General features: G+C 39.8%; 1 protein-coding gene across 2 annotated transcripts in view; it reads right to left on the bottom strand.

Moving 5' to 3' along the window:
- ATP1B3 (ATPase Na+/K+ transporting subunit beta 3) overlaps nt 1–16,111 on the bottom strand; it is a 29,747-nt gene extending 13,636 nt beyond the window's left edge. For both annotated transcript variants that reach the window (XR_003992859.1, XM_030495863.1), the window contains exons 1-5: nt 15,681–16,111; nt 7,308–7,436; nt 2,683–2,790; nt 947–1,134; nt 172–222 (exon numbers count right to left, since the gene is read on the bottom strand). Coding sequence is in view for 1 of the 2 variants with exons in the window: in XM_030495863.1 (XP_030351723.1) it covers nt 172–222; nt 947–1,134; nt 2,683–2,790; nt 7,308–7,436; nt 15,681–15,789 (585 nt within the window). In the remaining variant the exon portion in view is untranslated. The remainder of the gene's footprint in view (nt 1–171; nt 223–946; nt 1,135–2,682; nt 2,791–7,307; nt 7,437–15,680) is intronic.
- Between the last annotated feature and the right edge of the window lie 231 nt (nt 16,112–16,342).

Here is a 16,342-nt window from a genome sequence, read left to right as displayed (position 1 = left end):
GTAATACACTGAAGAAATTAAAGACACTAAAACTAAATTAGACATACAGCAAGATGAAAACAAGGAAAATAAAATACAAACTCTAACAACAAAGAGAGTGAAATAAATCACTTTTCATCCTAATTACAAGGAAAATTAACTACACACTTACTTCTTACATTCAGAACTGACCTTAGGTGTACAATGTATACGTGGTTCTCCTTCAGGCTTTAACCCAATTATCTAAAGGAGAGAGAGTTAAAATATTTATAGTCTCTTTCCCTTTCCAGTTTTACAGACCAAATTTGAATTTTCACCCCACTTAATATGACAGAGTTCACACAGGGTGCAAACCTGTCTAGTGTCATTTTTATATGAAGCACAATTTTAGACTACATCTATGATTTAAATCATTAGGTTAAAAGCTCAAATAGTTACTGTGGCCACAGAAAGGATTATTTTCTTATTTTATATTCAGCATGTAACATTAACAGCTAAAACCAGTTAGCAGTTCAAGTAATGTGTAACATCACTGAAAAGTCAAATACTTATTCAGTAAAGTTTTCATCACCTTACATAGTTTAGGAGTTACAGAATGTATTACATTCTAATTACCTTTCAAGAACAAAGTAAAACACAATTTACCTGCACAGTGGTTTAGAATCTGTTACACAGAACAGTAAGCAAAAACTTAAGAGCACTGTACTCCTTAAAACAGGGGTTTCGGATATTTTGATGCAAATAAAAATCAATACTTGTAAGTATTAGAATGCTCAAAACGCTCACTCCATTTTACTCTCTGAAACACATGAATTGCTAGACATTTCCATAAATTACACTATTCCAGAAACAGAAATATCTTTAGAAGCAAACTGAGCACTTATTTCAGTCCTCCTTTACAGTCATTTTTCATACAGTGGTAGTTAGGAGCACTTATATAAGAATTAAAAAATAAGTAGGCACTTACTCTATTTACTTTCACAAGCACACAGGGAGTTCCTTTAGAATAGCCAAAGGTCTTATCTTCTTTTCCAGAGCACTGGCCAAGCTCAGAGAGGTTAAATCGACATGCCTTTTTAACAGCAACATCATTCTGATCAAAAATCCTTCCTGGTGTACAGTTTATGTTTTGGGATTGCTTTGAATCATCATATGCTATGAAACAGAAATAGCTTGTAAATCAATGGTATAAAGCATACAAATAAGCAAAAGCTGCAGAAGCCTATTTAAACATCTAATTTATAGTTGTTACTTGTCTAGGAATTTTCTCAAAGGACTATTTTCAGAGCACTATGTCTCATATCCATCTTAACAAACACTTTTTCAAAGCCCATCAAGAAGTGGCACTGAATGGAAGAATAAAAAGAGCACAACAGAAGAAATAATGCTGTCCCTCTTTTCAAATCATATCATTAATCACAACTTTATTAATTTCTGTACATAACCTAACTCTAAACTAATTATGTATTCTAAGCTAATAATGTATTAAAATATAAACAGTCAAATTTTTTACCTGGAAACAAAACCAGTTTTTCCTTTACACATGTTTCTTTAATAAACATAAAGGAAAACTTCAAGTATTTCAATGACTAATATCAAATTGTCTCTACATTTACATCAGGTAGTAGAACTTACATTATACTAACATCCCAAATTGTTTTTCACTTCCTCGTGTTTCACAAGTATACAGATCACATCATCACAAACGCTCATCTAGTCACATTTAATATGTTTTGTGATTTTGTTCCCCTCTCTTACACCCTGCCCCCAGTTGAGCATAAACAAAGTAAAATGGGAAAATTCATCCTCAATGGGAGAGTCCAAAACCCACTGAACTGCAGGAGAGGCAGGTAATCATGAAACGCAGCATTCCTCCCAGGAAGCCTTGGCAGAGCTCTGAAAGAAAAGCCTACTCATGGAAGCTTTTAGTAGGCACAAAACTACAAATCCAGATAGATTCAAGTATGTAACTTGTGTAGCTAACAGAGCAACTCATGAGCACAGGTGAGATTTTACAGCACCTCCTCAATTCTTAATATTTTAAATTGATTTATTACTAGACTAAGTGTACATATAGGCACATATATAAAATAACGTATGACTTAAACTAGTGATTTTATCATCCTTCAGTCATCCTGTGTTACCTTCTCTCTGTGTTCTAAATTCAATGTTTTAATATTTCTGCTTGAAAAATACTGTGTGTCAGGGTAAAAATTAATAAATTGCAATTAATTTAATCTTTGTGTGCCTCATTTTTTAAACGGGCAAACACTCGAGTTCTTAAGACTAAAGGATTCTCATTTAGTTACTAAGACACTTAGATAAAGACTAAGATCAGTTAAGTCTTGATAAACTTTGCCTCCAAATAAATGACCTATGTAATTTTACACTGAATTCTTTTGGCGTATGTAATTTCTACATCTTGTAGCATTTAAACAACCATGTTGCCAAAACACTGGACAAGGACCCAAAATTCTCCATTATGTACTCCACTATTCCTCATGCTCAGGCTCCCTGTCCAATATAGGTATTGATACTTACCTTTTTCTATAATGCATATACTTTAATAACACACATATCTAGAGTAAGCCTGAACTTGAACCAGCCTCCATTAGCAACTGGTAACTACAAGTGAAAAAGGACACTTATGTACTCAACATTAAGACTCCTGAATTACATGGGCAGCTGTAGTAACTTACTTACATTCAAGGAATTTTCTAAGTGTAGCAACATATTCTGCATATGACTGGGCATCACTCTTGTTAAAGTAAAATTCCAGTGCAGTGTCTGGCTTTGGTGAAATCATAAGTCCTTAAAAAGAAAAAGTGCAAGTAAAGAACTAAACAATCTCTCTTCCCTACACCACTCTAATCTACTAAAAGATCATATCCATAAATTGGAAAATACCTATCTGTAAAGAAAAATCAAGGCTACCTCTATATTCCACAGTACTGGAAGACAGTTTGTGTTTTAAGCTAGTTATCAAAATCACCATTACATGAATTAATACTTAAATTCAATCCATATAACTGCAATTCACAAACAAAACCCAACTGATTAGAAATAGCAAAATCAGCAACTTAATCACTTTCAATCAAAGAATTACATGGATTCACTTCCCAATTTCCATATTCAGCAAATGAAACTTAAAAAAATAATTGAAAAGATACCCCAAGCCACACCCAGAAAACCTCCAGTGAAAGCTATCCTTCAAAGCTTTAGGTAATATAGAATGAAGCTGTGATGGTATTTATCTCAGAAACCCACAAGAAACAAACTATATTTTAAAACTTCATAATACATAAAGATGGCTTGAAAGATATCTCAATCAAAACAGATGAGCCAGAAACTTTATTAAGGGTATGCCTTAGTCAGGCTGTGGTAACTATGAACACTCTTGAGCTGCCTCCCAGGCTGCTATGACTTGACACTGCAGCAGTCAGGGTTCCCCCATGTGCTGCAGTGCGGGCCTCTGGCTGGCTTTATCCAGCTGCTGGCTGCAGATACTGCAACAGGAACTATCTACAATCAGGGAGACAGGACGAGCAGGAGAAACAAGGACACAGATCACCAAATGCTCAAGTCCAGCTTTGTGTTGAAGGATAAAAAATGAAGACACTGACATGGAGTTTGGGTCCTTGATAGAGCTGAACTTTTCTTCCCAGGATACGGGAAAAGAGAAGTACAGAGTTAAATCTTAGCCTTTTTTTTTTTTTTTTGTACTAGTAAGTGAAAGCAAAAGGCATACTCTCTGCTAAGAAATTCAGCCCTGTACCATCAGGAGTTGTCACTAAGAGAGATACCCAATGGTTCTGTTACTCATCACAGCTTCAGTAACAGATGAAATAGCGCTACACCACCAGATACTGCAGAAGAGATTGTATCTTCAAAAAAGGTCATATGTTTGATTGCTTCATTCACATTACCTTAGGGTAACTCTTAATACAAATAACTAAAACAGATAAAAGCCCTCCAGTTGTGATTAATAGAAGAGTAGCCATGCATCTGTCTCTTCAAGTATAGCTGAGAACTAACACTGCAGTTCCACGAAACATAAAAAAAAGACCAACAACCTATTTTTTATCAGATTACTTTTCCTCTAAGTTAGAATATTAAAATGGTTTGAACTGTGTCAAAGTTGGCATAAGGGAAGAAGTTGCAATTACAGCAGCAACTAATTGCATCACCTTAGGATGCCATGTAGCTTCCTATCCTCTGGCAAAACCAATTAAAACCTAAATTCCCAAATGAATAAAATTTAAGGCATCTCCCAAAATAATAAATAAATAAATAAATAAAATCAGGCATTGTTTATACAAAATAAACATTTGAGAAGACCACAGTGGGAAGATAAAGTTGGGTAAGCTGTCTTAATGTTGGATTCTTAAGACATTACTGTAGTTAGTCAATCACAGTAAGCTTTTGGAAAGCATATAAAAAGTGCAATTAAGCAGCCCAAGTCTATTAAGAATTCACCTACAGAAATGGCCAATCTTCTCATCCAAAGGCAGAAACTATTACAAATACTTTAAATTGGGAAATAATAAATAATACTAGAAATTTATCACAGCCAAATATCTTTCTAGATTCTAAAGAAAACAACTAATATAATTTAATGCTTTTTTACTCTACCTTTTTTGTAGAATTGCAAATAAATCATAAAGCCTCCTTTCTGTATTAGCAGCAGTTAAATTATTTCCAGGCAAACCATAACTAAATGCCTTCATGACTGACAGTTCATATAAAACTACAAATACCATTTCTGACTGCAAATTACTTTGCACCATTACAGTCATCATCTGACCTCCATGCTGAACTGGGATTCGACAAAATGCAAGATAATTAGTAACAGGGCTGAAAAAATGCTGAAGGGGTTTTACACACTAAGGGAGCTTGAGGGAGAAGAGATTGTTATTATCTATAGAATTATACTGTAAATGAAAGATTTAAAGGCCATTTTTCAAAATGAATATGACAAAGAAACTAAACTAGTCATCAATGAATAAAACATTATTTTTAAGATACTTATTGCTTCAGGGAAACTTCAAGAACATCCTAAGAGGAATGAACTACAATTCCAGCGGATCACAGTATGCCTAGAGACTATGGTGTAAATTCTACAGAAGAAGCTACTTGAAGGACTGATGCATTGACTGTGAGACACAGGATTTGGGCTCTTCTAGAGGAAGAAAATTAGCAGCCTCAACATAGGATCACACCTAGGATTGTAACAGATTACATATTCCTACAATTCCAAGAGGGATTTAAAAAAACATATTTTAAAATCAACTGGAATTGATTGATAATATTATATCCCAGTGAAAAATGCAAGTCAAATATCGATTATGAAACCAACTGTGAGATTTCCAAGTATGTTTAACACCAGAGTAAAACCTTTGACCTACGCCATCCAGGTTTTGGGTGTAGAATTTTTTTTTATAATTTAAAGTTTTACAGCCAGGAACATGACATGTTTCACTGCAAGTGAAAAACGACAGAGTTAAAGAGAAACATTAAAACACAAATAAGCAATTTGATTAACTTTTATGTATGAGTAATTAAAGACATAATAAAAAAAATCATTCAGAAATGATATAGGAATTCTTAAGTTAAGAACTAAATTTGGCATACGTCCTTTTTTAAGCAAACGTCCCTTGTGACTTATTTAAAAACAGTAATCCCCTGAACTACAAGAGGCACAAGAGAAAAAACATGTAACTCAAGTCCAATATTAAGTCAGTTACCCATGGCCCCCTCCACTACCAAGGTTCTGACTACCACAAAGGAAACGGGGAGAAATGGCCAATTAAGCCACCTTCTCCCCCCCACCTTTTTTTTTACATAAAGCAGGTTGTCAATGATGATGATATTATTATTAATAATAATAATAATCAATAATAATATAATCATTTCCAGCCTTTAGCCCATTCTTCGCCTGAAAAAAAACCCAGCACAAATCCTTAAGAATCTCTTAAAAGAAGAGGACATTTGTTCAAGAAGGTCTGGACACTAGATCAGAACAAATTCTGTTCAGAATCCAGAGACATTTATCATATTGGCCCAACTGCATCTTGCTCATTTTAAGATTACTGTATCATCCTATGTGTTGATGCAGCTGCAAGATGCTGATCAATTTTGAGAGTTTGGAGTTCAAAAAAAGGAAAAAGCATTTTAAAAAATACTGTCATCTGACTTCTACCAAAACATTAATATTGCATAGCCATCTAGTTTTGTTGTGGTTTAAACATAAATTTGGTCCCTAAGCTAAGTTGTTCTAAAATCTGAGATAACAGATTTTCATTTAAATTGCAGATACAGGTCGAATACTAACACATTCTCCAGAAACAGTAACTAGAAAACACTAATCTCTTTGGTGTAGTTAAACTATGCAGAAGCATCTTTCAAAGTCAAAATCCTTATTTTTTTCCAATATGGAGATACAGCAAAATAGAGCCTATAATGGCAGATTTTTGTGATATATTTAAACTAATATCTAAAAAAAAAGAAAAAAAAAGGGGGGAAAAAAAAAGGGGAGGTCAGGGGGAAATGACACCAACCCAGCACCTTATTATTCATTTTTATTTGTGAAGTTGTTTTTTTTTCCTGTCACATACAGCTCCTTGAACCAGCAGCCAACAGTGGGGACTAGATGGGCATGCACACAAAGGAAGCAGTAGTTCCAGGAAGCAAGACACAACTTTTAGTGGCAGCTACATGTTATGCGGACCTAGCTTCATCACAGGACCCTTTCCCTTCAGTGGATCCCTACATAATAGGTCAACAACCACCAGAATCTACAGACATTCCATGTTGGTTGAAAGCTATCCAATGCTATAATGACAACTCTGGAAATTACTTCACATCATAGTCCTGACACACTCTTGAGCCTATCACCCTCATAGTACAGCCTTCCTGCACTTTCTTCAAAGTATATAATACTAATCACAGGTGGCCTTCCACCTGATCCAAGACAACTGGTTTATATTTTCTTTAAAGCAATATGATTAAATTATAATCCCACTTATACAATAGCGTGTTGTGTGGATGTGCAGATAAAATTGCAGTCTACATACATGACAAATTCAACTGAAAAGAACTTAAGAGAAAAAACAGCAAAAGTTAGCACATATACATAAAAAGCTGCTGACTGAATTTATGCTGTAAATGTATATAACTTGCCTCATGCCAAGTTTTACCCTTTGAAGCCTGTAAGTAATTGAATAATAATCACAGTTTCCCACAGGCAGTTCATAATTTAAGCAAACTCTCAGCTGAAACTTAGCTGTTAAACAAGACAGAAGTTTATGAAAAAATAAATACACTGTTACCTGGACTGGAAATCCGGTCACGGTATTTTGGTATGTCATTGCTCAGTGTCTGAAGCATAACCCACATTGTGAATGTGAAGAGTGCTGCTAGGAAGCCATAAAATACCAGATAGAACAACAAGATCAAACCTGTAAACAAAAAGCTAAAATTAATATTTTAGTTTCAGCTAATTCCATTACCTATTTTGAAAATCAAAATGGGATATAAGCAATATGTTTGGTTTTGCCTCCCTGCCCCCCCAACCCTTTCCCACTCCTAATTGTAGTTATAAATCAATATGCCTCTTGCATACATATGTATTGCACAGTGCAAAATAATGCATGCAAAACCATTTTCTTCATACTTTCTGGCTCTTAAAATTTAGAAGGCATTTTGGCATCTTTACTTTTAAGCAATAAGCATTAAAAACTCTCTTTGAGCTACATAGGAAAGTTGACAAAGATCACTAAACAGTCCATTAGAAAAAGAATAGTTTCCCTTGTTTAAGAGAATTGTAGTTTTGTATCTGGAAAGGAAGGGGTCATAGGGAAGACGAAAGAATGGAGTGAAAACATAAAATTATTACACTGGATCCGGAACAGGTTGGAAGCAATTGGTGCTTTAATAACATAGTTGATATTTGAGAGAGCTCCACACAGAGCATTCATTCACACATACGTCCTGTTACAAGAGACTTCTCAACATGGAAATGCTTTCTGCTGCGTAGTTTTTAAAACAAACCAGTCCTTCTGTTCAGACTTACCAAAAGTCTTTGCCTAACACAACCACCTGTTTTACCAGTCTACGTCGAGGACCCGGATACATTCCTGGATTTCACCAATTACAAAGATGTTACTAGCCTAAACTTGAAAGTTACCTATCGAAGAGTCCCTCAAAACCTGAGGAAATTGCCTCAAAGGAACAGCCTATTGCGACACTGTACCTCTCTATCACTTGGCTGCAACAAATTGCTAAGGGAGAAGGCTACTTAGGAAAACAGCTTGAAAACTTACTGTGATTGTCTATTTTTTCCCTGTTCTCTCACTACTCCCCACCCCCCTTTTCATTATGCATGCATAACTTGCACTCTGGATACACAGACTAATTGTTTACTGAAAAGACAAGGTAACAGACAGGCCAAAGTTAAAACCTTACTTCAGAGATGACAGTACCACAAATCAGCTGCAGAGGTATGATGCATAACCCTAATTTAAAAGTCTTTTAAAATTAGGGACAGCTCAATTAATTTAGTAACTAAGTTTTCAAACAACGTTTTGTATTCTTGTATTAGTTGCGGTTTCTTTGACCATGATGAACCCATCTTAGTGTATTTCATTAAAGCAAAAAATTAACAGCATACTGTTTGCTACCTTTATTTAGGTTTGTTTTCAGAACTTCTGAGGTTATGTATTGACGATTACTATTAGATTCATTTTAAAATTTATGTTTACCTGGAGTCAGTTCCCAACTAAAGACGAAACATATGTACTATATGGATGGAAGACTAAAAGACATATAAGACAATGGCAATTGTTTTATTGATCAAGTATACAATACTAGTATAAAAAAAGAGCATGTGATTCTCTTTTAAAGCTGAACACTTGAGACTTAAGGACACATGCATAGACATTGTCAAAAAGAATGGGAGAAAGGCATCTTCAAAACCTTTCTAATTCAAAAACGTTACTGCACAATGATGCAAATTCAATTTTTATAAAACATTCTAGCTATAAGGCTGCTATCAGGAAGCCAAAGAGATGTAACTCTGGTCAAGAAAAGCACATCAAAACCATTATGCAACATTCTACCACCGACACTTGATTATATAAGAGAACCAAGTACAGTGTTTTTCACCCTTACATAGGAAAGGAAATATCAAAAGCAAAAATGATTGTACCCCAGTGATGTGAACAGTTCACTGGAAGATGAGAGGAGGAAGCCTGACCTCTGGCTCCTGTCGCAGAAACTGATTGTATATTGCACTGAAATACTTTCTAGTGTACTACAACCCCCAGTAATCCACAACTGCTAAAGGTGCAAGTACCTGTATTACTTCTCCCAAAAGAACTCAGTGTATGTGTATTAAAATAATGAGGTGGTTCCCAAATTATCTTTACCGTAAGGTCTCTGCAGCAACCAGCTGAATGTTACTGGATTTTGGTTGGATTTTAGCTTTCAGTTTCACATGTCGAGAAAGTTACGTATCAATATGCAATAATTTGAAAGCACTCAGCTGTTTAAAATACATTTGGGAACCCCTGAGACGTAAGATACAAGGTGGTGGTTAGAAGTAGCAAAGTACATGAACACAAGAACAAGCTTAGTATATAATGAACAAGACAGCCAGACCTCTATTATAAACTATTTCTAAGGTTATTTAGAAGCTATTTAGAAGCTGAAAGAACAAATAAAAACAAACAGTAGAAATCTCATTTTGAAGCACCCTGAAGAGCTGATCCAAGCCTGCTGCAGCTCTGTTCCTTTGCTCCCCCAGTAAAGGCAATGTGGCTACCCACCTACAGAGCCTCTCTGCTCCAGCAGAGAAGTGGGCTCCTGGGCTCCCCCTCCCCTGCTGAGAGCTTGCAGTGGGGCAGAACTGTTATGAGTAGGCAGTTCCTGGGGAGGCCTCACGACCAGGGGGAACGTCAATACAGGGGAAAACAAGAGGGACCTCAATGTCACTGGGGAAAACAAGAGGCACCCCAATGTCTAAAACATAGTGATGGACTCTATGGTGGAGACTGCACTGTGAACAGTCCCTTGTGGTGTCACAGAATCACAGAAGTGTTAGGGTTGAAATGGACTTCTGGCGATCATCTAGTCCAACCCCCTGCCCCTCCCAGCAACATCCTATCCAAGAGGGCTGCAGCAGTGATAAGGAAGACCGTTTCTATTCACAGTCCTGAAACCTCATTAACGTCTCCCAGTCCAGCAAAGTGTGCATGTGCACACATACACACAGAGGTTATTTTTACTCTTTATTTTAATATAGTTTGTAAATGCACTGAAGAACACTGACCATTAAACTACCCCATTTATGCTACTTTGCCACATTAAAAAGGGAAAAAAAACCAACAAAAAACCCAACAAAAAAACCTCTTCTGCAACTTCCAACAGCTCCAAACTGAGTAAGCTGCTCTTTGTGAGCCTATTAGTATTAATTATCCTAAGCTAATCACAGTGAACAAGCCATAACCTGTCAAGAAGCTCTGCCAAAATAATTTCACATAACACTGGATTTCTTGTCAGGAAACAAGATGTACCCAAGTAACAGTGGAAAAGTATCCTCCACAGTTTCTCCAAGGAAAGTACAGCTACCACATCCAACATGCAACTCAATTCAGTTGTTGCAGAACATCTCCCTACATCAAACCCTTCAAGTCTCAGCCTTTGACACTAAAAAAGGAAAACTGCCAAAACCAAAATTCTGCATTACAATTTACCAAGTTGATTTTTTTGTTTTGCTTTGCAGGGTTTTTGGGGGTTTTTTTTGGTTTTGGTTTTTTTTTTGCAAGGCATCACAGTACCAAAACCCCTTCATAACCTAACCATATAGAAAAGCAACAGTCAAATCTGGGAAACTGCTATTTCTGAACCAACATGTTGGTGCTATCATTAGTTTGCCATCGATTTACAGGGACGTCGTGGTTTAAGCCCAGCCAGGCTTAAACACTTAAAATACTTCTCCACTATGAAAATTAGAATTTCCGACTGGTGAATGCAAGATATCACATACCTGGCCATCATTTCCACAATGAATACAAGCTTTCCAAACTTTACATGATAAAGGTGATAAAAAGCATGTCAATCTCTCACAAACCAGAATGGCATATCTACCTATATGTAATACATAGGTAGATATACACGAGTATGAACATAAACATTCTCACAGCACACATGGAAGCAACTATTCAACATTACCTGCAACAATGAAAATGGAATGCTGTCTTTATGGTTTGCTGGATTCCATGCTGCATTAATCCTATTATATGCATGATCATTCTTCAGTATTTTTAACTAGTAGGATTTAAACACTTCAGTAATGTTACTAGTGGCTACCACCAATGCCAGTAACATCAAGGACTTTTGGTCCACCTGCAGATGGATTTCCTTGCCTTAAACTAATATAACTATATATGTTACATAATCACTAATGTTTCAACTTTATTCTCTAGCCACTTGAGAATTACTGTTTTCCAAATCTGGGGGATGTTAGGGGAAGGGCGAGGAAGAAAGAGGGAAGGAAGAAATAAATAAATAAAACTGTGGTCCTATGTTACAGTTTATTTCACAGTAAGCCAGGGCTCCACATATAACATGCTAAACACTTCAGGAGACAATGAAAATTGTCAAGTGCAACACTTCCAAAGAATCACAAAAGCCAGTGCTTAATGTCATGATTAAGCATTTACAACATACAAAAAAATCCAACCCAACAAACCCCCTATATATCCTCACTGTACCACCAGAGCAACAAGAGAAGGCAAGCCTTCTTTCTTCAGAGATCTGTGTCATGGAAAATAAAATATTCTACTGATTTCTCAAATATTCATTTCTGATGATAGGCAGTATCATGGAAAAATTTAGTAAGATTTTGACTGCAGTCATATTTCTGGCTGTGTGGGAATGTCCATCTGCCACAATACAAAAAGAGCACTGTGTCTCTCTCCAATTCACAACCTGGATGTGTAAGCGCTTCTACTGCAGTCACAAACAGTGATGCCAGAATGTTTACTATTACACTGCTTGTGAAGAAAGCCAAATGACAACAAAACCCTGCTTAAAACACTGATAACAAACACAGAAGACTCAAGTCAGGAAAGCAGTTAAAACTTTGACAGCACTGTATGTCCCAGCAATAACTCAGTGGAGAAGAAATAGAAGCAAAACTGGATCTTTTGTTACAGTGACTGACAAGACCGTATATCTGTTGACGTAGTGAAAAACTCTCCCAAAAATAAGGTGTCTGGGTTTTGTTGGTGGTGTTTGGTTTTGTTTTGGGGTTGTTTTTTTGGGGTTTATTTTCTTTGCTTTTTTTTGGTTGGTTGGTTTTGGGGTTTTTGGGGGGATTTTTTTGTTCATTTGTTTAATTTCAAGCACATATTTGTGCACTGGATACAACTGAGCATTCAAAAGAATATGCAGTAGGTCTGAAATCCTGTGTACTTCAACACAATTCCACCTCTACCTTGAGTACTTTTGACACAACTAGCTTTACAGAAGGGTTTAAACAGGCTTGACATGACACCTAGTGTGACCACAAATGAAGTATTGCCTATTGGGTTTTTGTGGCACATATTATTTTTCTATAACCTTGTGTAAAAAGAGCTTACTGTCTGTATTGTAAGATTATGCCCACATTAGAGTGTGTAGTGAGCATCCCATTACAATACTTTCACGGTGATCTCAGCCTGTTCTTGCTATAATTCCAGGCAGGCACAGCACCTTGCCATTACAGGCAGAGCCAGATGCTAATCCTTTTACTTACAGGAAGGCACCACCTTCCAAGTTCTCCTTTCTTTTCCCTACCTGATAAACCCTGTGTGGAACCCCAGGACTGATCCTACTTTCCATAATCTCTGCCAACCAGCACTGGACTATTAGTGCCCCTTATGCCTTGTTGCTGAGAACACCACCAATGTAAGTCATCAACAGTTTTTTCCAGTATCTCCTGTCTCTTTAATACAACTAATGATTATGCCAGTTAAATAGAAATATCAGGTGGCTGGGGAAGGGTGTTCCTTTTGGATACTGATTTGTGAAAGATGCAAATTGAATTATCCCTCAAATCTGCGAAAAGTAAAGTAAAAATCTCTCATTTTTTACAGCAAGAGAAGACTTAGTACAAGGTTTTTACCAAATTCTAAAAGGCAACTCTTTACCAAACTCTAAAAAGCAACATACCTAATCCTAATGTGGGAATGGCAGATGAGTACTCCAGTGCCATAGCACTCACATTCACAGAGAATCACTGCCTTGCAGTTACAATTTACATAAGCCCCCAGGTCTGTCTCAGTCTAAGGCAAAGCATGCATATACTGTGACTAATTATTTAACAGTTCCTGTACTGCTTCTGTCCTATTTCTGTGAAAAAGCTGTCTTGAGACAAGAGAAATATGCATGGAAGAATCAGAGCCAATCGAATTCTTATCATGCTGCCCCTGGAGACACCACAGCCCAACAGACTGGCAACCAGAGCTCTCCCTTCCTATCTCCCCACCTTTCAGAGGGGAGACTGGAAACAGAAAAGGAACAATAGTCAGTGAGACTGCTCTAATCTCACAGCAGTACTGCAGAAGTGAGACCAAACCCTGCATATTCTTCTATGCCAACAGAGCCACTCAATTAGTGCTCTGCAATCAAAAAAAAATAAAAACCAAGCGGAAAGCCACACACCACCTCCCAGAACAGTCAGAGACCATAATTTACTTAATATATATAATTAAACTAAATAAGCCAAATATGTTAATCACAAAATGCCAGGATAAATAAATATTGACAAAAAATACACTGACAACTTATAGTGCTGCTGAACAGTCACCTCTTAATGTCCAGCCTAAGGTATATAGCACCAACTACATAACAATAGCCTAAACCACTTAAGAAAACTTATTAATGAAGTAAAACTATTCAAACTGCTTTCTAAGCCTGTACACAGAATCACAGAATCATTAGGGGTGGAGAGTATGAACTTTCCCAGCACAGAAGATCATCATCAAGGGAGCTGGCTGTTGAAACTCAGTTACCAACTAACTCCTACCAATTCCAAGCATTATCTATTGGCCTTGGGCTAGCACAGGCTGGTAACATTGTAAGGTGACGTATCCTACTAGATAGGTTTAAACAGAGAAGGTTGTTTCATCTCCACATTTTTGAAAGAAGTGACAAGCTATTTCTAACATGCCCGCAGTCTCTGCGTTCATCAGATTCATGACAAACAGACTTCTGCAATCCATACACCCATTCACCCAGCCCACGCACTTGAGGAAACCTGCCTGTACAGAAAATCACTGGAGAATAGCACAGTGGAAATTTCCTCTCCTTTGCTATTCAACTGGCAGAGTAGCTCACAAGCTCCCATTTCCATCTGAATGAAGAACTCATGTCAGAGCTAGGGCCCTCTCTTGACAGGCCAGAGACATTGGCACAGCGAAGAAAGCACACCCCATGCATAGTCTGCTTAAGGCTCCTCCTCACTATTTCAACATTAGTATTCATTGAGATTGTGTCAAGGCCAAGGATGTATTGGCCTGTTCCTTTACGCCACGCTGAGATTCTTGTTGGTTTTGTAAGCACAACTATTAAGTATCCCAACTACATCCAAGATTTGGGAGGAGACGCTACATTTTCTGAAGCTGGTAAATATGTCCCATGAGGACTGAAGAAACATCCCAATATTAAGCATTTATACAACTGTTTAATATGAGAAAACATACTCAGAAAATCCAAACATTTTTATTGGAAGCAACAAGATTATGATAACATGCTTTCCAGCTCAGAGGAAAGCAATAGGAAGACTACCTGAAAATAGGAAAACAAACACTGCCTTCACAAGCTTTACTGGAGAACCTTCACTCAAAAGCTTCACTTCAGAAAAACAGAAGGCCCATAAGCCTTTCACTGGAATAAATTTAGCACGATGATGCACAACGACACACAGCGATCAGTCTTGTAGATTATCTGGAACTGGGGCTCAAACTTTTGGGGATTTTTGGTTGTTTTGGGTGGGTTTTTTTTTTGCTTTCCCTCTCTGATCCGCAGCTACCGCCTAGAAGTACAAAGGCAATTCGCGCTCATTCATTCTCGGTTTCCTGCGATGCTGGGAAGCGCGGGGGGGTGGGGGGTAAGAAATGGATGGAGAAGAGCAGCTGCACTGATATGCACGCAGGCTGCCATCCACTGGGAGAGATAAGCGCGGGGCGGGGGCCGGCCCTACACCTCCACGGCGGAAGCACCGCGGCGGCCCCGGAGTCCCTCCCGGAGCCCCCCCCCCCCGTCCCTCGGCGGATCGCGGAGGAGGAGCCTGCGGCCCAGCGCGCTGCATTTGCGTACTGAGGCGGGAGGGTGAGTCAGCTCGGGACGCGCTCCCGCAAACTGCTCTTCCTCCCCCGGCCCCCACCTGCTCCGCGAGCCGCTGCCCCCCTCCCGCTGTCACAGCCGGAGCTATTTTTAGACCGGCGGGCGGCGACGGTTGTAACCGTTACCGGGGCGCGTGCGCTGCGGCCTCGCCAGCTGCCTCACCTGGCCGCCGCGGCCCCCGCATCCCCCGGGGGCCCTGCCGCTGCCGCCCGTCCCCCGCCCCGAGCCTCCTCTCCGTCCCCTGCCTCCCCTCGCCTCCGCCGGGGCGGCTCGCCACCCCGCCCTTTCCCTCCGCCGCCCGCGAGAGCCTTTACCCCAGCTCTTCGCCGTGCGCCCCAGGAACTCGCCGCTGTTGGGGTTATAGATGAACTGCCGCCACTCGGTCATGCTCTGGCGGAAGGGCTTCTTCGTTTCCTTAGACATGGCGAGGCGAGAAGCGGCTGCGTCGCGCTCCGCGGCGGCAGAGCCTCCCAGGCACAGAGAGCCGCAGCGAGCGCCCGCTCCCAACCGCTAAGTAACCGCCGGCGGGGCAGCGCTCGCGCAGAGACCTGCCCTCCCCACCTCCGCGCGAGGCGGGACCCTCCGCGACATCATTCCGCCCTCGCCATCCAATCCCGGCCCGCCGCGCGCCTGCCCCCTGGCGGACAGCGGCCGCGCGACGACGACGCGGGGGCCCTCTGCCCGCGGCCCTGCCTCGCGCCCGTTCGGGCCGGCTCCGCGCGCGGCGGCCGTTGGGGCCGGGGGCGCGCAAGGGTTGCGGGCACCCGCCGGGCTCACTACCCCACGCGGGAAAGCGGGGCGGGGCGGGGGGGACACACAGGGCGGAGGGGAACGGCTCTGGCGCCTCGACGGCGTTTCTGAAATGCTTGGGGCCGGCAGCGTGCGGCTGCGGCCGGCGGCGGCGAGAGATCGCCATCTCTGGAGAGAGAGAGACAGGGGAGAGGTGCCGCCGCGCACATCGCGCCCTAAATGGCAC

This window comes from Strigops habroptila, chromosome 8 (assembly GCF_004027225.2).
Source record: "Strigops habroptila isolate Jane chromosome 8, bStrHab1.2.pri, whole genome shotgun sequence".
Classification (NCBI taxonomy): Eukaryota; Metazoa; Chordata; class Aves; order Psittaciformes; family Psittacidae; genus Strigops; species Strigops habroptila.
Note: the sequence above shows the minus strand (reverse complement) of the source record. Positions and strands in the feature narration are given on the sequence as shown.